This window comes from Lepidochelys olivacea, assembly GCF_965140295.1.
Source record: "Lepidochelys olivacea isolate rLepOli2 genome assembly, chromosome: 5".
NCBI lineage: Eukaryota > Metazoa > Chordata > Testudines > Cheloniidae > Lepidochelys > Lepidochelys olivacea.
The window spans coordinates 4,634,512-4,660,306 of record NC_140415.1 but is presented as its reverse complement, the minus strand read 5'-3'; the positions used below and the strand labels follow the sequence as shown (position 1 = coordinate 4,660,306).

At 46.3% G+C, this 25,795-nt stretch overlaps 1 protein-coding gene across 3 annotated transcripts in view; it reads left to right on the top strand.

The window, feature by feature from the left end:
* The window catches only part of DNAI1 (dynein axonemal intermediate chain 1), a 272,825-nt gene that overhangs the window by 177,121 nt on the left and 69,909 nt on the right, over positions 1-25,795 (top strand). For all 3 annotated transcript variants that reach the window (XM_084628046.1, XM_084628045.1, XM_084628044.1), the window contains one exon: positions 23,922-24,107. In XM_084628046.1, the coding sequence (XP_084484172.1) occupies positions 23,922-24,107 (186 nt within the window). The remainder of the gene's footprint in view (positions 1-23,921; positions 24,108-25,795) is intronic.

The following is a 25,795-nucleotide window of genomic DNA, read 5'->3' as shown; positions in this document are numbered from 1 at the left end:
ACACAATCTTCTGAAAATCAACTAATACTTCCTGACACTTTACAAGCGAGTTTGCCCTTTTCTGCCTTTGTAAACATACTTTACTGGACAATTATTTTGTGTAACAAATCTCAAAGATCAGGTTTCTTGTGTATCTTACAGTGAAGCATTCCCTGAGATGCTGATAGGCGGGGTTTATAATCCATTATGGTGCCCATCCTTTCCTGGGCCTGGTGATGAATACTGGCTTTAGCTGGCATGTGTATTTATTTTGGAAACCATTTTAAGGCAGCTGTTACCCACTTAAGATTAATCAGAGGCAAACACTGGTGTCTGTGATTAAAGGTATTAAGGGTTTATCAGGTTAAGGTTTCAGAGGCTTTCTAGCTTTGCAAACATTTACTGGGTGTGTTAGACCCAATCCTCCAACTGCTACTCATGCAAGTATCACATTGGGCTTGATTCTGAAAGGTAACAAGTAAGCTCAACTCTCATTCACTTCAGTAGATGTTGGTGCTCAGCACTGCTTGTGGGAGAGAATGTGGCAGGCTGGGATGCTCTATGATCTAGGACTTATTTGGGGGCAGTTCTCTGGCCTGTGTTATACAGGAGGTCAGACTAGATAATCACAGTGATCCCTTCTGGCCTTGGGATCTATGACTCTGTATATATGTCTTGTACACATCTTCCTGCATGATGCTGAATGTTTACACTGGAAAGAGCAAAGTCAGTCCAAAATGCTGCTGCCAAAAATTATCCTTCCCTTTACACATTCTGCATTCTGAACCCATTGATTGGCTCCCCATCACCCTATGTGCCAAGTTCAAAGCCCTGCACCTTTCGTCTTTGGCCTATAGCTTTGATCTTGAACCCTGGAAATGTCTTGATGTCCTCATTCGTTTTGATCTCCCCTTCTGCCTTAGTGCTTTTTCTGTACTGCCTGTCACAGTGGGGTATGTGCTCCCCATTCTGCTCAACCCACCACCACACTCTCTTCAGTCAAATCATTCAGTCAAGCTTAACTTCAGTACCTGGAATGATAAGGGAGCAAATAATTAAGCAATCAATTTGCAAACACCTAGGAGATAATAAGGTGATAAGTAACAATCAGAATGGATTTGTCAAGAACAAATTATGCCAACCCACTCTAATAGCTTTTTTCGACAGGGTAACAAGCCTCGTGGATGGGGGGAAGCAGTAGATGTGGTATATCTTGACTTCAGTAAAATTTTTGATGCTGTCTCGTATGACCTTCTCATAAACAAACTAGAGAAATGCAACCTAGATGGAGCTACTATAAGCTGGGTGCATAACTGGTTGGAAAACCATGCCCAGAGCGTCGTTATCGGTGGTTCACAGTCAAGCTGGACAGGCCTATCGAGTGGGGTCCCGCAGGGCCTGGTCCTGGGTCTAGTTCTGTTCAATATAGGGCCCAGCACATTTTTGGGGTGTGAAAATAGTAACAAATAAAGGGTTCTGTCCTCCTGCTGCACCTGCCCCCTGGCACGTTTGGCCCCTGTCCCTGGCAGCCAGGCCTGGGCGGGGAGAGGGATGAAGCTTGCTGAGCGTGGCCTCTCTGGTTCACTGCTCTGTGCATGGTGGCTGCCTGTGAGAGCCTGGCTGGGAAGGTGGTGGTGGAACGCCCCCACTGCCCCCTGCCAGGGCCCGGTTGCCAGGAACAGGGGCTGAGGAAGCTGGACCCCCTCACCTTTCTCCCCTGGCACATTTTCTGGAGCGGCCACCCTCAGCCAGCATGAGAAGCAGCTCCATTCTGCTCCCTGCCCATGCCCAGCTGCCATGGAGAGTGGCCGAGTGAGCCGGAAATGTGCCCGGGGAGGCATAGCGGGAGAAGGACAGAGCCCCCCTTCAGGCTGAGGCAGGGAGAGCATGACGGCCCCAGGTTGGGTGCAGGCTGGGGGGTTGCTGGGGAAGATGCCAGGAGCAGGTTCCCTGGCCTCTGTTAAGCTGGAGGTAGGGGCATTGCCCACATCCTGTGCCTTCCCTGCTGCGGTGTTTGCGAGCTCCAGGGAGACACTGGTGCTGTGAGTCTCCCTGGGCCCCCAGGCAGGCCCAGAGGCACATGCTCCCCACTCCTGTGGTCCCAGCCCCCCAGGAGCTGGTGAGATTGGTGGCCCTGGCCCGTGGAGGTGGGGCTGGAAGTTCCTCCCAGAGGCAACATGTTGTACGGTCACGTCCTCCCCTTTACATTGTGCCCCCCTCCCCCCCAATATCAGGAAGAACAAGTCGTCTATGCCTGAGTCAGAAGGTCTGCTTAGTGCAGCGTGGCGGTGAGACCTGGGTCCAGCAGTTCTAAACCCAGTTTACCGCCCATGGGCTTGGAAACACCAGGTCCGCAAGCGTGGGTCCCACAGACCCGGGTTTACAATGCGGTGAAGACAAACCCTCTGAGATTAGCTTGGACTCCCTTGGCCAATACGCTTTTGGAGCAGAAGCCTGTTTTTAAACTAGGGGCTGCGGCTCGTGATAACTCAAGGCCGTGCTTGCTGGACAGAACGAAGAGGCAGAGCAGAGTATTATGAGTTCAGGATTAGGGTATGGCAGCTGGAGTATTAAGGTCAAGGCTCCATCCCTTGGGTTAATGCTGCCCTGGGTTATACCCACACAGCTCTCTGCGTCCAGTGCACTCGCTTTTATCATAGCACCTGCTCCGGACTCCACAAGCTTTGGGCCCCCTCCCAGTGGTCAGACACTGAAATTCTCTCCCCCTCAGCAGATGGCTCCTTGGGGAGGAGGCTGGGAAGACTCTAGTTCTTTAGGCAGAGTCCAGACCTAACATCTGTGGCTCTGCATGTCTACACCTGACATGCTCTGATGAATCTTGCTGCAGACATCATCAAAGCGCTGCCCCATGCCTGCCCCAGAAAGGGGCTGTGAAACCGGTGATGCTACTTTAAGATAGGTCAGAATGCTGTAAATGCAATGAAATGTTAGGAGGTTAGCGAGCAGCAGGAAAATGTTACATGCTAGATCCTCAGCTGAGTCATTGAGCTCTGACTTCTGTGGCATTACAAGGGTTTACCACAGCTCAGAATCTGCCTCCAGAAGTCTACAATACTGCACCGGGGCTGAGAAAAGCCACCCTTTGCTTTATACTAATGGTATGTCTACACTGCATTGTATTCCACGTCTGGAGACCTGGGCTTATGGATTCAGTGTTTCCAAGCCTGTGTTTGAGTGTCCACACTGCAGTTTAAACCTGGGTTTACTGTTGCTGGACCCAAGTCTCACAGCCACAATAGCAGATCCATACTGCACTACACCCACTTTCTGATTCTGGTCTATGCCTTGAGCTGCGTCCACACTGCAAAGTGACAGGGCTTGGACCCAAGTCACAGTCAGACTTGGGCTCTGATCCACCCTCCCCACAGCAGAGTCCAAGGACTTGGGTCCTGAGTGCTCGCTGACCCAAGTCAGACTGATTTGTGTGTGGACAGAAGGGGGACTTCGGCTCAAACCTGAGTCAGAACCCAGGCTTAGTGGGCAGTGTAGACATAGCCAGTCAGAGCTCTGTTTAGATACTAGCAGGAGCTGCTTGGAAACCTCATTTTTCATGAAGGAGCCTTCCTCTGAGCTGTTTTTAATGATGAATGGCAGAAGTCATGTCAAAACGATTTTGCACTGATGTAGGTTTTGAAGTGGTGGTTCAACAATGTACTTAGATTTACTTTCATTCCTACCCGTTCTTCCATTTTCCTTCCCTGAATCCTTGCTTCATTGCATATCCCATCTGACAGTCTAATGGAACAAAATTATGTCCCTAACAAAAATGTAGGGATACCATGTATATTTCTGAGACTACTTTTAAATATATATGTATTTAGACTGATTTATATATATATGTATATATAAGAAATCAGTTTGCCTTCCACATCCTCTGGGGGCTGACAGGCAATGAACTCAATTTAGTACTGAACTGTAAGGCAAGCAGGAATCTGTTAGTGAAGAGATGTGTGAAAAATATGAACTTACCATTAATGGTAACACATCTTATTCCAAAGCATGTTGCAAATGTAACAAACTGTTTTACAGATAACCTGTAAGAATCAGTCTAACCTGTAAGAATCAATTTAGCAAACTGGACTCTAGCCATCTCTGGGGTGGAAAACAGCAGCTATTTAACAGCACACAACAACACAACAGGTTAGGACCGTGAAGTGAAGGGGAATCCCATACTGATTTGAAATGTCAGGGAGAAATCAGGTTGGCAGAAATTAGTTACTCAAGCTGGAAATTGGCCAAAATAAACAACCATATTCTTGAGGGGAAAAAAAATGTATCTGGGATCTTTAGAGAATACAAACAATCAGGATCTCAGTTCCTCATCCTGTCTGAATGAGACTGCTGAGACAGCATTTCCGCTGGGGTATTGGCTTGGTACTGACTCACTGGGTCCGATTCTAATCTCACTTGCACAGGTGTAAAGCAGGGGAATTCAATGGAGTTACACTGGGGTGCCATGTGAGATCAGAATCCAGCCTAGAGAGAAGCATGGCTTACTGAGCCACCATCATCACCTGCTGCAGCACTCAGGGGTGGCAAGTTATATGGGCCCCTGATGCCCGTGCTCCAGGAATATTCACGGCCTGGGGGCCCAGCTCCACCAATGTACGGGCCCGGGTCTCTCCCCCGGCCCCACCTGCTGCCCCCGCGCACTTCTCCCAGAGCGATTCCTGGCCCCGCCTGCCACCCCCGGGTGATTTAAAAGGGCCCGGGGGCCCCCGGCTGCCACTGCCACCATCGGCAGCGTAGCGGGGCTAAGGCAGCTTCCTGCCTGCCCTCGCTCTGTGCCACTCCTGGAAGCAACCGGCACATCCCTGCGGCCTGGGTCGGAGGGTGTCTCTGTGCGCCGTCCCTGCTCACTGCCCCCACCCTGAGTGCAGACTCCGCAGCTCCCATTGGCCGGGAACTATGGCCAATGGGAGCTGTGGGGGCAGAGCCTGCGGGCAGCGGCACACAGAGATCCCTCGGGCCCCCCGCTTAGGAGCCGCTGCCAGAGGGGCATGCGGGTCGCTTTTGGGAGCCGCCCAATGTAAGTGCAGCACCCCTCACCCTCTCCCGCACCCCAACCTGCTGCCCCAGCCCAGAGCCTGCACCCCACACCCAAACTTCCTCCCAGAGCTCGCACCCCTCCTTCACCCCACCCCCCTGCCCCAGCCCAGAGCCCACACCCCGTACCCAAACTCACTTCCAGAGCCCGCACCCCTCCCACACCCAAACTCCCTCCCAGAGCCCGCACCCCTCACCCACTCCCACACCCAAACTCCCTCCCAGAGCCCAACCCCTCACCCCCTCCTGCACCCAAACCCCCTTCCCCAGACCAGAGCCTGCACCCAGCACCCAAACTCCCTCCCAGAGCCCGCCCCCCCACATCCCAACCCTCTGCCCCAGCCCATAGCCTGCACGCAGCACCCAAACTCCTTCCAGGAGCCCGCACCCTTCCCGCACCCAAACTCCCTCCCAGAGCCTTAGGCAGGTGTAAAAAGAACAGGAGTACTTGTGGCACCTTAGAGACTAACAAATTTATTTGAGCATAAGCTTTCATGGGCAGGTGTGTGTGTTTGAGTGTGTGTGTGTGGGGCGGACTTGGACTAAAAATTATACAAATATTTGGCCAAGGCGAGTGACATTCAGAAGGGAAACTGGCTGAAAAGCCCATTTGAGTTTTAAAATGCACAGACAGTGTCTAGCGGTTACATGCACAGTCAGTTGCTAAATTTATTGCATCTCTGATCTGTCGCCTGTGCTGATTTGAAATCCTCCTTGGATTTGTCAGAGTTCTGGTTCAGTGTAGGAGATTTAAAAAAAAATATCCATCACAGGGTGGTGGAAGCTGGGCAGTAAGAGATATGTCGAGACATAAAGGGCAGCTCGGTATTAAATCAGTCTTCACCTTTCATTTCTGTATCGATTTCATTCTTTGTTGCCGAGTTACCAGGTAGCTGCTTTGTTCCTATAGCTTATCTCCCTGCTTATCCTTGACTCTTACTGAGCTGACAGAAGAGCCAACGGCACAAGTATTGTGTAAACTGTGGTTAGAGATCTTAGGTTCTCAAGTCCTGAAGAAAACCAGCTTTTCTCGAAGCTGCACTTCAGGACAGCAGAGGCTGCATGCGTTGCAGATCATGGGCCAAGCCCTTTTCTCAGTTACACTTTGCTGCCTCATTGGTGTCCATAGGGATGCATAGGTATAAGTGAGAGCAAACCTTGGCCCCATTGCTCTGCAATGGAGGGACTGGGGAAAGCCTGCCACCTTTTTAAAGCATGACCTTCCACCTCTTAAAGAAGATGAGTTCACTTTGCAGTTCCAGGGCCTTAAGATGCAGTAGAAAATGCCAGCCACTTCAAGGGAGGGTGAAAAGGTTGAAAATAGAACAGAAGATGTTTGGTATAAAAGAGAGTGATTTCTGAAGATATATTGGAATTGGAAAAGGTGCAGAGAAAGGCAACAAAATGATTAAGGGTATAGAACAGCTTCCATGTGAGGAGACATTAAAAAGACTGGAATTTTCCGATTGGAAAAGAGATAACTAAGGGGGGATATGATAGAGGTCTATAAAATCATGACCAGTGTGGAGAAAGTAAATAAGGAAGTGTTATTTACTCTTTCACATAACACAAGATCTAGGGGTCACCAAATGAAATTAACAGGCAGCAGGTTTAACACAAACAAAAGGAAGTATTTCTTCACACAATGCACAGTGAACCTGTGGAACTCCTTGCCAGAAGATGTTAGACTCATAGACTTCAAGGACAAAAGGGACCAACATGATCATCTAGTCTGACCTCCTGCATATCGCAGGCCACAGAACTCACCCACCTACTCCTGTAATTGACCCCTAACTTCTGGCTGAGTTACTGACATCCTCAAATCATGATTTAAAGACTTGAAGCTACAGAGAATCCACCATTTACACTAGTTTAAACCTGCAAGTGACCCATGCCTTATGCTGCAGAAGAAGGCAAACCCCACCCCCAGGTCTCGGCCTATCCTACCCAGGGGGAAATTCCTTCCTGACCCCAAATATGGCAATCAGTTAGACCCTAAGCATGTCAGCAAGACTCAACAGCCAGACATCTGTGAAAGAATTCTCTGTAGTAACTCAGAGCTCTCCCCATCTAGTTTTCCATCACCAGCTGTTGGAGATATTTGCTTCTAGCAGTTGCAGATCGGCTCCATGCCATTGTAGGCAATCTTGTCATACCATACCATCCCCTCCATAAACTTATCAAGCTCAGTCTTGAAACAAGTTAGGTTTTTCTCCCACTGCTCCCCTTGGAAGGCTGTTTCAGAACTTCAGTTCTCTGATAATTAGAAACCTTTGTCTAATTTCAAGCCTAAACTTGTTGAGGGACAGTTTATATCCATTTGTTCTTGTATCCATATAGACATTTAACTTGAATAACTCCTCTCCCTCCCTGGTAGTTATCCCTCTGATATGAGGATGAAAACTATAACAGGGTTCAAAAAGGAATTTGATAAGTTCATGGAGGATAGGTCCATCAATGGCTATTAGCTAGGATGGACAAGGATGCAACCCTATCCTCTGGGTGTCCCTAGCCTCTGACTGTCAGAATCTGGGAACTGACAGCAGGGATGGATCACTCAATGATTCCCTGTTCTGTTCGTTCCCTCTGAAGCAAATGGCACTGGCCACTGTCAGAAGACAGGATACTGGGCTAGATGGACCATTGGTCTGATCCAGTATGGCCATTCTGATGTTCTTATGACTTACTCCAGCTATTTGTGTTTCTGGACATGAAATCATGTCTGAAATAATTTCCCTTTAAAGCTATTTACTGGATCCCAGTCTCTCACAGGGCTAGATGAATTTGTTAGTTTATGCTGATGCCAGCTTGAGAATAGAATGTATTTCAGTTTCCGTGTTCTCTACAGCTCAGTTTTAGGTAGTGACTAGGCAAAACCGGCACCTTCTTACTTAGCAGTTCTACTTCCTGTGCATATCAGAGTCAGATCTGCTGACTTGAGTGACAAAAATGACTTCTCTTTCTTCCTGAGAGCCCTGCAGAGCCAACATAGCTCTGGGAGAGTGAGCTGCTGTCTATTATTTCTTGTACATCAGTAACAGAATTGTTTACTAAGTTCCAAGGGGTTAGACTCGTGCAACTCTGGTAAAAGCAGTGGGATTGCGCAGACGTCACTGAAGACAGATTTGGAAGACAGTGGGTGCTCATAGGTCTACAGAATCTTTATTGCCAATGATGATCATTGATAAGGCAAGAACCACCCTTGACTCCCAGATGCCAGGGTAAGTCTGCAGAGCTGGCTGACAGTGAGAACAAAATATCTTCAGTGCTTAGTTAATATGCCTAACTTCAGAAACAGCAATGATACATGCGTACAGATAGGATAATCATATTCAGTAAATCAGAACCTTTCCCATGATACCTCCCATCTTGCATAAACCACATCTTAGTTATGCCAAAATCATATAAGAACAATATTTCTATGAAGAATATGGGGTGTAGGGTCACAATTGTCACTTGTCCCATAGTGTTAATTCAAGATGGGCCTGAACTCCCTGTTTCCCCCCATGTGCTGAGCATTCATAGACTCATAGAATTTAAAGTCAGAACGGACCATTCTGATCGTCTAGTCCGACCTCCTGCACAACGCAGGCCATGGAATCTCACCCACCCACTCCTGTAACAAACTCCTGACCTATGTCTGAGCTATTGATGTCCTCAAATCGTGGTTTAAAGACTTCAAGGTGCAGAGAATCCTCCAGCAAGTGACCCATGCCCCATGCTGCAGAGGAAGGTGAAAACCCCCTGGGCCTCTTCCAATCTGCTCTGGAGGAAAATTCCTTCCCGACCCCAAATATGGCGATCAGCTGAACCCTGAGCATATGAGCAAGACTCACCAGCCAGAAACCCAGGAAAGGATTTTCTGTAGTAACTCAGATCCCACCCCATCAAACATCCCATCACAGGCCATTGAGCATATTTACCGCTAACAGTCAAAGATCAATTAATTGCCAAAATTCCTGCTGGGGCTCATGGTTCAGCCTGTTACAGTGATTGGTAAGGCTACGTTTTAGTCACGGGTATTTTGAGTAAATGTCATGGACAGGTCACGGGCCAAAACCAAAAATTCACGACCCATGACCTCTCCATGACTTTTACTAAAAATACCCGCTGTGACTAAAACTTGGGCGGGGGTGCTGCAGGTGCTGGGGGAGGTGGCCCGGGACCCCCGCTAACGCTGGGGGAGAGGGGGAAACCTGGGACCCCGCTGATGCTTGGGGAGAGGGCTGGCAGGGGCTTCCTACCCAGCTCCATGTCCCTGCAGCTCCTAGGCAGAGGAGGCAGGGGCTCCGCTGCTCCCGCCACAAGCACTGTCTGTCGTAGTTCCCATTGGCTGGGAACCACAGCCAATGGGAGCTGTGGGGGCGGGGCCTGCAGAGGCGGGCAATGCGCGATGCGAAGTCCTCCCTGCCCCTCCGCTGCCTAGGAGCTGCAGGGGGGCCACGCCAGTAGGAGCCAGGGAGCCCCCCACCCCAGGTAAGCGTCCCCCCCCCACTCCCCAATCTCCTGCCCTTAGTCCTGAGCCCCCTCCCACACACGCAAACTGCTGCTGCTGGCCCAGGGCAGTCCCTGAGCCAGCACCAGCCGCTGCAGAAGTCATGGAGGTCACACAAAGTCACAGAATCCGTGACTTCTGTGACCTCCATGACAGACTTGCAGCCTTAGAGGTCGGAGAGTGTGTCCTTTCTGGCTGGTCCCACCATTAAGATCCTGCTCCTGACCCTGATTATCTTTTGCCTCACCTTCTCCGTGGAGTCCTGCCCCCTTAACTCCCCCCCCCAAAACTGTCTATCCAAAATTCTCTTGCTAAAATCCTGTTTCACCTGCCACTTCATCTGCTCTTCAGACCCCTCCACTTTCTGCCTTTCACCTCCTGTATCAAATCCAAGTGCCCTGTTCTCACCTTCAAACCTAGCCTTTGCCAGCCTGTCTGCTGGCCTTCTCACTTCTGCCTCACCCCCTCCACTCCACTCCACCTGCACTGCGTGATTTATCCCTCCCTGCTCCTGAGTCATGCCTATGGCCCCTCAGGTGGGGTCCTGTAATTTTGACTGTTCTCATTTCCAACCCTATTAAAGCAGCCAAGGGAAGTGTGGGCAGGGGGGATCCCTTGTGTTTCTGCTTCAAACCCTCCTGCTTTCATCTGCCACGTTTAGCATGTGACCAGTTGCTTTAGCAGTGCATTCAGTAACTGGTCTTGGAGAATAACTATTTCCCGTGCTGTTATTGTTAACATGAAGGATTGAATTTTGCTGTCACACCAGTGTAAATCCAGAGTAACTTCATTATTAAGGTTATTCCAGATTTGCACTGGTGTGATCGGGAGAAGAATGGTACTTGCTTGTTATCTTGAGCCAAATTAATCTGGTGTAACTCCATAGATGTCATTGGTGTTTCATCCTTAGATTGCAAATACATCTCGCTTGAGAATATTGCTATGTTTTTTATTAGACCCCCATTATTCAATGCTGGCTTTTTGAACTGCAGGCCTTAATTCATTAATTGGGTATTATATGGTTCCAATCCCCAAGAGGCAGTGTGGGATATTAGACTGAGTATGGCACACTGCCTCTTGGGGATTGGAACCAGATAATACCCAATTAATGAATTAATTAATTAATGAAAGGGATCTAAGGACGTCCTGAGTTCTAATTATGGCTGTGCCTCTGATTTGCTTTGTAACCTTGGGCAAGTCACTTAAACTCCCTGTATGTAGGTTTTCCTATTAGTAAGATGGGAATACTGCGAGTTCTCTGTTTTCCAGGAGAGTTATGAGGGTTAACTTAATTGTTAGGTGCTGCGTGATTAATAAGTATAATTTTATTAAACTGTTACTGGAGATCACGCTCCATGGTAATGAGTGAGGAATTAATGCCTACATAGATAGAAGCAGGCCTGGATTTTGACTAGTGGGAACACAGGCAGGTGTAACTCATTCTATGATGGCAAGTGTATTAATGAAGAGCAATGCTCCCACACAAAATGAAATGTTACACCGAACATCAGTTCTCGGCTGCAAAACGATACAGCGACAGCTGTCTGACAAAATGTCTGGGTAGCTTTTATCACCTCATTGATAGATTGTAGCTTTTGGCAGACCTCACTGTGCAGTAAGTGGGCATCAATTTTAATATTAAATGACAATGAAATTCCTCTGTCAGTCATCCGGACAGCCCCATGTAGAGTCAGTGCGCACATACTGGTTAAGGAGACCACAGTGGGTCCTTGAGCAATTTATAGAAGCCACTGGACGCAGAGTTTTATCATTGCTGGCAAAGAGAAAGTAGCACATATTTTTTGTGATGGGTTACGCTGTAGCAGGCAAACTTTGCCTGGTTAAGGGCCATGTTGGCAACTTGTCAAGAGTTCAAACATCAGACCTAATTTGCATAAAATAGTCATTTGCAGTCATCCTAACCCTTACCAGAGAGGAGCAGGCTGTTGAGCATACATTCAGCAAAGTGTTGGTTGGGATAGTCACTGCAGCCTGCTGGGCTGCTTCAAAGAGGAACATGGCTATTGACTGCTTTGGGGTACGCCGTGGCTGTTCTGGGACACCCTTTTGGACTGAACCAAAGATTCTAATAACAGAACAGACTATTTCAGCCATTGTGGGTTTATGGAGATAGAAGGCCAGAGTCTGATCACACACAACTATGTGACTCCATTGAAGTCAGTGGAGTTACTCCTGATTTACACCAGCGTGAGAGCAGAAAGATGCCTAGAGTTTCTGGGTTCAGGCCTAAGAGAGAATGATGTGCTACATCCACTATTTGAGCAACAAACTGCTGGCTGGTATGATCAGGAACAGCTGCCTTTGTGTTAGAGAGAATAGCTGAGTGCTAATGGAGAGCATCTCTATGTTCATGAAATAAATTTGTAGCCTGCTCAGGTAACCTTCATCAATATGCAAACAGACCTACTGATACAATAAATGGAACTAGTTGCATAGTTGTAGGGCCAAACTCTTAAATTCCTTGGGTAAAGGGACCTGCCTAAACCATGCGGCCAAGTGCTCAGCTGGTGTAAAAATTCTTAACTCCATTAACTTGTGGCGCTATACTGATTTGTACCAGCTGAGGATCTGATCTCATGTGTTTTGTAAGGCACTGTGTAGCTTTAAGAAGCTGTAGAAGTACCCGGTGGTTGCCCTGGGAATGCTTGGGGACTTCTGTGCTGATACTGTTAAAAATAATCTTGTTTTAATAAAAATGCTTTCTGCCCACTCAGACCACACACTGCAGAATGACTGCCAGCTGCATGTGTGATTGACATTTATAGCAGAAGAACTGAAATAGCTCTTTCTTCTCCACCGCCGCACTGACAAATGAAGACTAGCCCTGTGTTTGGGAGCTCGCATCAGTTGGTCTTTATAGTTGGAAAGTTCGTGGCCTTGTTTACATTTCACCTGCTTCACATGTCCAACATTCTTCAGTGCTTGTCCCAGGCATTTTGCTGGTGCATGTGCGACATTCTGCTCGGGGTAACCAGAATTGTGAGCTCCTGCGTTACCCCTCTCAGCCTCAGCAAGAGAGAGTTTCGTGGCTGTTGTGCTGTGTCAACTCCTGACACATAGCTTGTCTGCCTTGCCAGCAAACTCTTCGGGACTCTGTTACCCCAAACCTGGTCTTGTAGGTAACAATCAGGGACCCCCAATTCCTGAGTTCCCTAGCGATGTCTTCCTGCTGTGTCCAATCCCTCTCACTGGGCACTCACAGAAGTTATTAAGTTTGCTGCTCCAGAAGGAGAGAACATGTCCCAAAGCCTTGGGTCATGGAGGACTGACCCTCACCCCACCCCCAGTTTAATACACTGCACTGAGATAGTTTTGTAACAAAACAAGAATGAGTTTATTTACAAAGAACAGAGATGTAAGTGATAGTAAGTACAAAGGGAAGACAGGTGTGGTTACAAACTAAACACTTTTTCTTGAGACTAAACCTTAATTTCAGCAAGTTACAATCTCTGTCTAAACAGATTTCTCACTTACATTAAGTCTCCACAAACTCTTGTCTTTCAGGCAAAGAAGATCCAGCTTTCATAGGCTCCTTGGGTGCTGTCCCCTTATTAAAAGGTCTTTTTTCTCTTCTATATTACTCAAAGTCCATTGTGTCTGCCTCAGGAGTCAGGAAGGCTTCCTGGGGTGAAGATTCTGTCCCCTGGCATGACTGTTAAACGGTCTTCTCTCCCTCTCATTTAGCTTGATGGCTGTGTTTACCTTATATGTAAATGTACTTCTATTGTCTTCTGCCTGAAACTAAGCTGCACAGATAGGTAAATACACATTCCTTTGTCAAGGGCAGGCTGGGTTCATGCTCTGCCTCCCAAGCATATTTTAAGAACATATTTCCAACGCACATTTATAACCCTTTGTACACAGTGATTTTTTAGGACCAGTGTGTCACCAGTTTACATGTGATACCTTACATGACACCGTTAAGACACATATTGTGACAATGGAGTGTTGGGACAATGACTGTGTCAGGCCTGATGTTTGTTACAGTATGGTGGGCCCTCTGCCAGTTGGCACTGATTAAAAAGTTTGTAAGCACCTGGAGGAAAATAGGGTTATAAACAATAGTCAGCATGTATTTGTCAAGAACAATTCATGCCAAACCAACCTAATTTCCTTCATTGACAGGATTACTAGTAGATGGGGGGAAGCAGTAAATTTGATATATCTTGTTTTTTGTAAGGCTTTTGACAGTCCCACATGGCATTCTGATAAGCAAACCAGGAAAATATGTTCTAAATTAAATTATTGTAAGGTGGGTGCACAACTGGTTGAAAGACCAGACTCAGTATTAATGGTTCACTATGAAACTAGGATGGTGTAACTAGTTGGGTCCGCAGGGATCACTCCTGGGTCTGGTACTAGTTAATATTTTCATGAATGACTTGGATAATGGAAGAGAGAGAGTGGTTTTCAAATTTGCAGATGACACCAAGTTGGGAGGGGTTGTAAGCACTTTGGAGGACAGGATTAGAATCCAGAACAACTTTGACAAATTGGAGAATTGGTTTGAATGCAGCAAGATGAAATTCAATAAAGACAAATGCAAACTACTTCACTTAGGAAGGAAAAATCAAATGCACAACTACACAATGGGGACTAACTGTCTAGTTGGTAGAACTGCTGAAAAGGATCTGGGGGTTATAGTGGATCAGAAACTGAATGAGTCAACAATATGATGCAGCTGCGAAAAAGGCGAATATACTGGGTGTATGAACAAGTGTGTTGTATGTAAGACTCGGGAGGTCATTGTCCCACCCTCCTCAGCACTGGTGAGGCCTCAGCTGGGGCACTGTGACCAATTCTGGCTGCCAGACTTTAGGAAAGCTGTGGACAAATTGGAGAGAGTCCAGAGGAAAGCAACAAAATGGATCAAAGGTTTAGAAAACCTGACCTATGAGAAAAGGTTAAAAAAAAAGTGGGCATGCTTAGTCTTGAGAAGAACAGACTGAGTGCGGGGATCTGATAACAGTCTTCAAATATGTTAAGGGCTGTTATGAAAAGGACAGTGATCAATTGTTCTCCATGTCCACAGAAGGCAGGACAAGAAGGAATGGGCTTAATCTGCAGCAAGGGAGATTTAGGTTAGATATTAGGAAAAGCTTTCTACCTATAAGAGGAGTTAAATTCTGGAATAGGCTTCCAAGGGAGGTAGTGGAATCCCTGCCATTGGAGGCTTTTAATAACACGTTGGACAAACACCTGTCACGGATGGTCTAGGTTTACTTGGTCCTGAGACAGCGCAGTGGGCTGCCGGACGTGATAACTTCTCAAGGTCCCATCCAGCCCTACTTTTCTATGATTCTACGAGTGACGATGAGTGGCTGTGAAGAACATTAAACCACCTCAGATATAAAATGTAAGGAAGCTATCTATCACAGGCATAGATAGAATGCAGCCCATCTTTTGTGTATGTATGTGATGAACACATACTGCAAGTTAATACAAAGCTTTCCAGACCATTTAGGATAATTATTTATATTCTACTGCAGTCTAACTTTAGGCAATTTAATTCTTAGATTCAGATTCTGCCCATGAACGTGACACAATGCTGAAATAATATATGGATCACGCACACAGCTTCTATAGTTTGATCACAGTTTCCCCCTATATTCCCTCTGTGTTCATTAGCTTCAAATGTTCCGTTTTTTATTTTGCTTAAGGCAAAAAAATAAAAAGCACAGGCTGAGTCTTGTGGTCATGGATTATGGCCAAGAATCCTGCCTATGGTGAGACCATTCATAACCTCTACAAACAGTGAGGATGAGAGTTAATTGCCATTATTGGGAGATAATGTCGAGTTAACACCAGGTCTTGAGTAACGGCCATTGTTCCCACTGGAGTTACTGTGAAATATACAATATCTTGCAATTAACTATGCAATGAACGTGTGTCACAACTTGATTAACATCATACATTTCTGGCCCAATCCCGAGGCTTTTAGTCCTTGCTCAGGCAGCATTCCTAATGCAGCCAATGGGAGTCGTTACGTGAGTAAGGTCTGTAGGATCTGGCCTTTCCTGTGTTCTCTTCCTCTCTGTCTAGGAGAGTTCACTTAGTCTTTGTACAGATGCACCACTGAGAGGAGAGTCCAAGCAGCCTTCTCCATCCCTTGCTCCCCATATATAGGAGTCAGACACCTTTGTAGTCCCTGCGCTCACCTGAATATGGACTGCTCCCTCCTAACAGGGAGGGAAGAAAGAGGGGCTAGGACCTCCTCCCCCACACCATCCAACAGCTGGCCAGCTGCAGAGGAGAGCACCCACTGTTCCCCGCCAGGAGAGTGGCAGTGGGTTCACTCACACACAGTGGTACTATCCCTGCAATAGTGTGGCTCTGCTCAACCCGCACACAGCCTACGCCTTCGTGGTACAATCTATCCCTCTGGTAGAACAGACTGTCTTGTGTTTTCCAGGGGTCACCCACTCCTGTTCTTTGCTCAGCAGGTAGCTCCCTCCCTGTTCAACTTTTTTTAGTAATCACCCATTCCCCAAATTGGTTTGGTTTGGCCTTCTGTGATATCCAGCTTCTTCTTCAGACGGTTATGGCAGAGGTGGTGGAGAAATGAAGCTAATGATGTGCTGAAATAACATAGCTAAGGATTCTTCTAGATAAGGAAGAGAGGATGGAGTTAGCTAACACATGAGAGCTAATCCTCAAACACTGAGAGCTAATCCTGACCTAACCATGATCTTTGTTCCAGATGCAGGTTAACACCTTTTACCTGGAGTTAGCTGGTTGTGGTTTTCATTGTGGTGTTTGGAATTGGTTCCCAGCTCTGCCAGACTCCCTGTGTGACATTGGCAAATCACTTTCTCTCTGTATCTTAACATCCCGCGCTGTGGCCCGAAGGCTTAATGTGATCCTGGGATGCGTCAACAGGGGAATCTCGAGTAGGAACAGAGAGGTGATTTTACCTCTGTATTTGGCTCTGGTGTTACAGCTGCTGGAATCCTGCATCCAGTTCTGGTGCACGTTGATAAATGAGAGGCTTCAAAGAACAGCCCCGGGAACGATTAAAGGATTTGAAAACAAGCCTGATAGTGGCAGTCTCAAGGAACTCAATCTGTTTAGCTTAACAAAGAGAAAGTTAAGGGGTAATTTGATGACAGTCTGTGGTACTTACATGAGGAACAAATATTTAATAATGGGCTCTTCCATCTAGCAGAGAAAGGCTAGAAGTTGCAGCTAGATAAATTCAGCCTGAAAATAAGGTATACATTTAACAATGAGGGGAATTAACCACTGGAACAATTTACCAAGGATCGTGATGGATTCTCCGTCACTGACCATTTTTAAATCAAGATGGGATGTTTTTCTAAAGGATCTGCTGTAGGAATTATTGTAGGGCAGTTCTATGACCTGTGTTCTACAGGAGGTCAGACTAGATCAGGGTAGCCAAATGTACTGACCCTCTGAGCTCCATAGAATTATCTTCAGAAGTTCGAGAGCCAGGTGTGCCAGCTGGGACTTGGGGCTTCTGCCCCACATGGGAGGCACCTGCCCCACTACTGCTGAAGCCCCAAGCCCCAGCAGGTACTCCCTGCTGGCTGAAGCCTTGAGAACCCCTCCCTGCTGGGCAGAAGCCTCTAGCCCCACCACCTCACTGCAGGGCAGAAGCCCTGAGCTTCCCACCCCCCCACCAGTCTGGTAGGTGGAGAATGGGGCGGGGGCCGGGGGGACTCCGTGAGCTGCACTTTAATTGTAAAAGAGCTGCATGTGGCTCGCGAGCTGTGGTTTGCCACCCCTGGACTAGATGATCACAATGGTCCCTTGCCTTGGAATCTGTAGATCTGTAAAGTGGGCAGATAGTACTTTCTTCCTCCCACCCTTTGTCTCTCTGGTCTATTTCGATTGTAAGCTCTTTGGGGCAGTGGCTGTCTATCACTGGGTTTGCCTCCACTACGGAGTTAAGTTGCTACACATGAGTGTCTCCACTGGAGCCAAGGCTAGCTCAAGTGAGAGTCTCCACACAGCACAGGATAACTCAAACCAGACTTGAGTTACTGCATGCACAGGGGCTCTAGGCTTTCTGCGGTCACATCCCTTGGTTCTGAGCGCTGCACTAGTGGGAGCTGCTCTGTGAAATCCTTCACAGGTTATTGTCTGTCCTTTCTCAGCATGAGGGCAGGAGTGGCGTTAGCCTGGCAACTCCTTACCCTGCACCACAGGGTTATGTCTGTGTTCTGGCATAAAGGCATGGATCTCACGCACAACAATGACCTGTACCAAACCTCGATATTTGTGGAGTTCTCATTTTGGGAACAGGAGGCAGCTATAGGGTCTGAGATGTGGTGGAGGGCCTTTGGGACAGCAATTTGCTTTGCTAAGGAGATCACGGCGGCTGCATCGTGATGGGGGAGTGGAGACAGCTCATGCAGATTTTCGTGGCTGAGGAATCTCCTATCCTGGCTGGCAGTTCTGGAGCAGGGCCATTAGCACTCAGAGGTGGGACTGCATTGCCATATAGACGAGGAAGGACAAGCAGTGGGTCCAGAACTTTTGCCTGAGTAAGGCCAACTTCCTGGAACTGTCAGAGGAGCTGGCCCCAGCCCTTCAATGCCAGGATATTCAGATAAGACAGGCCATATCAGTCCAGAAGCAGGTTCCTATTGCTACCTGGAAGCTGGCCACCCCAGGCTGTGACAGGTTGGCGGCTATTCAGTTTAGCATTAGGAAGTCAACTGTTGGTGCTGTGGTGATGGAGGTTTTCATAAACGTAGAGGGAAGGGTAACAGCCTTTATGTATGCAGAAGCATAAAATCCCTCCTTGGCAGCTATATTAAATCACCTTACCTGGAAGGCAGTAGTTCTCAAACTTTTGTACTGGTGACCCCTTTCACATAGCAAACCTCTGAGTGTGACCCCCCTTATAAATTAAAAACACTTTTTTATATATTTAACACCATTATAAATGCTGGATGAAAAGCAGGGTTTAGGGTAGAGGCTGACAGCTCGCGACCCCCCATGTAATAACCTCGTGACCCCCAGTAATAAACCCCCAGTTTGAGAACCCCTGCAGAAAGGGGTTAATCAGCTCAAATAACCAAATTGGCACCTGACCAGAAGGACCAGTGAGGAATGAAGATACTTTCAAATCTGCCGGGGGGAGGATTTGTTTGTGGCTCTCTTTGTTTGTTCCCTCTCTGGATGGAGAGAGAGACCACTCAGGTACAACATCTCCTGAAAATATACCTGGAATGGATTCACCTAAAATTACAAAAATTGTAAGTAGGGCAAAGAAATGCGTTAGATTATCTTTTGTTTGGGCTTGTGAATTTTCCTATGCTACCAAGGTAGTTTTATTCCTGTTTTTGTAACTGTGAAGCTGAGCCCAGAGGGGAATCCTCTGTGGTTTAAATCTTTTTATTACCCTGTAAACTTACCGTCCATCCTGATTTTGTAGGTGTGATTCTTTTATTTTGTTCTTTCTAAATAAAGTTCTTCTTTTAAGAACCTAATTGATTTTCAATGTCCTAAAGACAAAGGGTCTGGTCTGTGCTCACATTGTTAACCAATTGGTTGGTATATTATTCTCAAGTCTCCCCAGGAAAGGGGGTGAAGAGGCTTGGGGGGATATTTTGCGGGGATAGGGATTCCAAGTGACCCTTCCCTGAATTTTTGTGTAAATCACTTGGTGGTGGCAGCAATACCACCCAAGGACAACAAAAGGAATTTGTGCATTGGGGAAATTTTAACCTAAGCTGGTAGAATATAAACTTAGGGGGTCTTTCATGTGGGTCCCCACACCTGTACCCCAGAGTTCAGAGTGGGGGGGGGCACCCTGACAGAGGTTTCTGAGCAATTAAAGTTTTGCTTCACACACAGATGGTTAAGATTGGAAATGTCCATAAGAACGGCCATACTGGGTCAGACCAATGGTTCATCTAGCCCAGTATCCTGTCTTCCAACAGTGATCGTTGCCAGATACTTGAGAGGCAGTTTCCCTGTCCGGTGGGCGTACCATGGATTTATACAGAAGCATTATGTTTTTTTCTTTTTATCTATCCCTTTCCTAATGGTTCCTAACATTTTGTTACCTTTTTTCACTGCCACTGAACACTGAGCAGATGTTTTCAGAGAAATATCCACAGTGATGCCAAGATCTTTCTTGAGTGGTAACGGCTAATTTAAACCCCTTCATTTTGTATGTATAGTCATATATATGTGTGTATTACTTTGCATTTATCAACATTGAATTTAATATGTCATTTTGTTGCCCAATCACTCAGTTTTGTGAGATTCCTTTGTAACTCTTCTCAGTCTGATTTGGACTTAACTATCTTGAGTAATTTTGTATTATCTGCAAACTTTGCCACTTCTCTGTTTATCCCCTTTTTGCCAGATCATTTATGAATATGTTGAACAGCACTGGTCCCAGTACAGATCCTTTGGGGGCACCCAGCTGTTTACCTCTCAATTTTGTGAAAACTGACCATTTATTCCTACCCTTTTACTATCTTTTAACCAATTACTGATCTATAAGGGGACCTTCCCTCTTATCCCAAAACTCCTTATTTTGCTTAAGAGCCTTTGGCGAGGGACCTTGTCAAAATCATTCTGAAAGTCCAAGTGCACTATATCCACCGGGTCACCTTTCTCTGCATGTTTGTTAACTCATCAAATAATTCTAATAGACTATTGAGGCAGGATTTCCCTTTACAAAAACCATGTTGGCTCTTCCCCAACACACTGTGTTCTTCTCTGTGTCTGACAATTCTGTTCTTTACTATAGTTTCAACTAGTTTGCCCGGTACTGAAGGTAAGTTTACCAGTCTGTAGTTGTCAGGATCACCTCTGGAGCCTTTTGTAAAAATTAGCATTGTATTAGCTATCTGCCAGTCGTTTGGTACAGAGTCTGATTTCAGCGATGGGTTATATACCATAGTTATTAGTTCTGCCATTTCACATTTGAGTTCCTTCAGAACTCTTGGGTGAATCCCATCTGGTCCTGGTGACTTATTGCTATTTAATTTATCGAATTGTTACAAAACCTCCTCTATTGACAGCTCAATCTGGGACAGTTCCTCAGATGTGTCACCTAAAATAATGGCTCAGGTGTGGGAATCTCCCTCACATCCTCAGCTGTGAAGATCGATGCAAAGAATTCATTTAGCTTCTCCACAATAGTCTTGTCTTCCTTGAGTGCTTCTTTAGCACCTTGACTGTCCAGTGGCCCCACTGATTCTTTGGCAGGCTTCCTGCTTCTGCTTCCTTAAAAATTGCTGTTGTTGTCTTTTGCTAGTTGCTCTTCAAATTCTTTTTTGGCCTACCTAATTATACTTTTACACTTGACTTGCTAGAGTTTCTGCTTCTTTCGATTTTCCTCAGTAGGATTTGACCTTCAATTTTTAAAGGATGCCTTGTTGTCTCCAGCAGCTTCTTTTATTCAGCTGTGTAAGCCATGATGGCATTTTTTGGGTCCTCTTACTGTTTTTTTTATTTGGGGTATACATTTAGTTTGACCCTGCATTATGTTGTTTTTAAAAAGTTTCCATGCAACTTGCAGGTATTTCACTGTTGTAACTGTTCCTTTTAATTTCCTTTTAACTAGCTTCCTCATTTTTGTGTAGTTCCCCTCTTTGAATCTGTGGTGGATTTCTTTGGTATTTTCCCCTGTACAAGGATACTTAATTTAATTATATTATGGTCGCTATTACCTAGCGGTTCAGTTACATTCATCCGTTGAACCACTTAGAACTAACTCCGAAATTGGTCGCCCCTTGTGGATTCCAGGACTAGCTGCTCCAAGAAGCAGACACTAACTGTATCTAGAAATTCTATCTCTGCATCCCGTCCTGAGGTGACATGTACCCAGTCAATATGAGGATAGTTGAAATCCCCCATTATTGTTGCGTTTTCTGTTTTTGTAGCCTCTCTAATCTGCTTGAGCATTTCACAGTCCCCGTCGCCATCCTGGTCAGATGGTCAGTATCATATTCCTACTGCTATACTTTTATTAATCAAGCCTGGAATTTCTAGTCATAATGATTCTGATACAGGGTGAATCATTTTAAGATTTTTACTATATTTGATTCTACGCTTTCTTTCACATATAGTGCCACTCCCCCGCCAGCACAACCTACTCTGTCATTCCTGGTATTACCGTGTCCCACTGATTATCATTGTTCCCCCAAGTTTCTGTGGTGCCTGTCATATCAATATCCTCATTTAATACCTGGTACTCAAGTTCATCCATCTTAGTATTTAGACATCTAGCATTTGTATACAAGCATTTGTATAAAATTTGTATAAAATTTCTCACTATTTAGCTGTCTGTCTTCATGTGATGTATTTGAATATGACTTTTTCATCTGATTGTTTCTCTTCAGTCTCTACCTCTACCTTATCAACGTCTATCCTCTCCTCTTTACTAGGAGATAGAGAATCCCCATTAATAGACCCTCCTCCAAGGGATGTGTCTGTCTGAAGCATGTGCTGCTCTGCGCTTGTTGGCTTCACCCCAGTCCTTAGTTTAAAAACTCCTCTGTGACCTTTTTAATTTGACATGCCAGCAATCTGGTTCTGTTTTGGTTTAGGTGGAGCCCATCCTTCCTGTATAGGCTCCTCCTTTCCCAAAAAGTTCCCTAGTTTCTAAATCCCTCCTCTGAACATCATCATCTCAGCCACACATTGAGACCCTGCCATTCTGCCTGTCTAACTGGCCCTGCACGTGGAACTGGGAGCATTTCAGAGAATGCTATCATGGAGGTCCTGGACTTTAATCTCTTACCCAGCAGCCTAAATTTGGCCTCCAGAACCTCTAGCCTACCTTTCCCTATCTCACTGGTACCTACACGTACCACGACCACGGGCTTCTCCCCAGCACTGTACATAAGACTATCTAGATATCTTGAGAGGTCCGCTACCTTCGTACCCAGCAGGCAATTAACCAGGCAGTTCTCTCGATCATCACAAACCCAACTATAGATATTCTAATAATCAAATGCCCCATTACTATTTCCTGTCTCTTCCTAGTAACTGGGGTCCATTTCCCCAGAGGAGTATCCTCAGTGCAAGAGGATATCATGACATCATCTGGAAGGTGGGTCCTAACTATGGGATCAATTCACTCCGCTCCAGCTTTATGCTTTCCTTCCCTGAGACTTTCATCTTCCTCAAACAGCACAGAGGCTGTCAGACTGGGAGTGCAGGGGAGGTTTATTGGCCTAAGGTTAGAGAATATTTGTTAGGTGTGTCTGTCTCTCTCTCTTCCTCTCTAAACTCCCTTGCAAAACTCCACTGTTTGCTAGCTCCCCGGGAGTGTTCAACCCCCACGCCCTGCCCCAGGCTCCGCCCCTACCAGCCCCCAGCCCCCAAACCCCCATCCCTTCCCCGCCTCTTCCTGCCCCCGCTCCGCACCAGGCCCTGCCCCCACTCCACCCCTTCCCCCAAGCCCCCAAACCTGCCACACCTCTTCCTGCCCAGTTCTGACCCCTCCCCTGAGCGCGCCCCATTCCCGCTCCTCCTCCTCCGCACTAGAGCCTCCCGCACGCCGTGGAACAGCTGATTGTGGTGGGTGGGAGGTGCTGGGAGCAAGGGGGAGGAGTTGATCAGCGGGGCCACAGGCAGGCGAGAGGCACTGGTGGGGGAGGGGGCAGCTGGCTGCTGGTGGGTGCTAAGCACCCACTAATTATTTTGTTCTGTGTTGGTTCAGCGCCAAGCACAATGGGACCTGATCTGTGACTGGGGCAGCTAGGCCCTACTGCAATCCAAATAATACATAAGAATGGTGCAAGTTTGGTGATGTCTAGAGCAACAGGGTTCCTGCTAGGGGTTTGGGCTTAAACAGTTTTATAATGTGTATTTCAGTTTCAGTTCCAATGAAATATTCATTAGTATACTGTGCTTGTTCACATAATTTTCCTATTAATTAGTGTTTCATCTCTTTTTTATTGTGTTATTAAGGCCCTAAATATTGGAAAGCACTGCAGTAAAAGATAATCAGCATATTGGAAAACATTCCGGGGCTTGTGCATCACTCTGAGTACTGATCTGGGTTAGAGTCTGATTGCCTTGTTACTTCAAATATTTGAGCTGGGGATTAAAGGCCTATGAGGCTGGTAACAAAAGGTCCAGACCGTTCAAGTCAATTGGAGCTTTGCCATGGACTCCAGGGACCCCATCCGTGGTCTGTCTGCCAGAGAAAGTGATCAGAGCCCCTACACGCGTTATTTTCCAGGGCCTTGCCCTGTTTTAAATGGACTGTAGGAAGCAATCTTACCCTTGGCCTCAGCAGATGGATTTAGATGGGACCTAATAGATCCTTTGTCTTTCTGTGATTCTCTGATTCTTGTTTTTTGCAGAACGGATGTATTCGCTTGATTAATCCCTTTTGTGTTTTCTGCCTTTGTTTCCCCAGGCCCATGTGTTTGATCTGAGCATTAATAAATACGAAGCTATCTGCAACCAGCCTGTTGTGGCCAAGAAGAAAAACAAAATCACCCATATCCAGTTTAACCCCATCTACCCCATTATCATTATCGGAGACGACCGAGGCCATGTCACCTGCCTGAAACTCTCCCCCAACCTGCGCAAGATGCCTAAGGTAAGCAAGTGGTTAATTCCTCTAAATTTAAAGCACCGCATCGCAGTTCATAGGACACAGGAGACATAGGGTCTAGTCCTAGATCTGACGCTGCCTTGTTGTGTGGCCATACGCAGTACGATAAATCTCTGATAAATGGAGATTACTCACTTCTCAGTTGTGGAGTATGGCATTTAGAGTAGGTTAGTTTACCCACTTATTTTTTCCCCACTACACCACTGTCCTTATGCAGGTCACTTCCTCTCTCTGTACCTCAACTTCCGCATCTGTAAAATGGGGATAATGTTACTGAGCCTTTTTTGCAGAATACCTTGAGATCTACAGATGGGAAATTCTATATATGTGCTAAGTATTAACTAATGACGGTTGGGGAGTCGAGTCCCTGCTCTCTGTTACTGTAGGAGGAAGAGAGTTCAAATCCCTTTATGACAGTTGGGAGGATGCTTCATTTTACAAGGCAATAATCTCATGTGAGCAGGTGATTTCCTCAATCTGCTCCAAACACAGGCTACATACACCCGTAGCACGTCAAAACCAACCCGCTTCCTGAGGTTTTGGTTTTATTCACAAATACTCAAACTGAGACAAAATAAAATATGGTCTAAAATGGCTGCTCCCAGGGATCCTCCCAGAGGATTGCACAGCTCAAACCCTATGTCCTCTCTCTCTAGAGAGACATTCCATCTCACTTATATCCAGATGAGGCAACAAAGTACCTCCCCTACATGAATCAGTAAAACCCACGTAACCCTTTCTCAGCAGGATCAATACCAGCTAATAGTGCAGGGTCCAGCAGGCAAACACTGCCAACTCTTATTAGAATAAATCTCTGGGTTTCAGGTGTGTAATCCGTCCAGTCAGGTCCTGGGCTGCCTTATACAGCACAGTCCTTCTCTGTCAACCCCCTACAATAATAGAACCCTATTGTCTCTCTTTTAATGGAGAGTTTTTTCCTTAGTCTCAGGTTTAGCAAAACAGACTCAAGAAAGCAATTTTGTTTAATAATGATGGTTTTACATTTATAAAGCACCTTTCTTCCATATGGATCCCAAAAGGCTTTACATGTTATACTAACTGATTGTACTAAGGACAGTCTGTGGCACAAATGCAGAGTAATCTGATTGACTTTACTGGACTTCCCTGGACACTGGTGTAAATTAGATCAGAATCTCTTCCTATACTAACATAACATCAAGAAAAATAGCAAAGTAGCAGTCCTGCTGGTGGCAAACATTATCAGGTGTCTGTGTGTCTAATCTATGCGATGCTACCGCAGAGAGAGACAAACCACAACCCCAGAACATAACATCTGAGAGCTGAAATTCATCTGGGCCCAGATCCTCAAAGGTATTTAGACACCTAACTCCCACTGCTTTCTCCAGGAGTTAGGCATCTAAATATCTTTGAGACTTTGGGCCCTCGTTCACAGCAAGTTTTTTACCTCTGGCTCCTCCTTTGCTGATTTGTTAGTTCTTCATTTGTAAACCATTGTTTCTGTTGCTGACGGTGTCTCCAAGATTGTTGTAAAATTCCACCAGACCATCAGCAGTGTGGGCTAGTGGAAATACCTCAAGCAGAGGCCACGCCGCAAAGAGCAAATTAATTGTTTAATTGCTTTGCGTACCACTGAAATGCAGCCAACTCTGGGGTTAAATGTGGCAGCCATTTAGCAGCGCACAGCAACACTA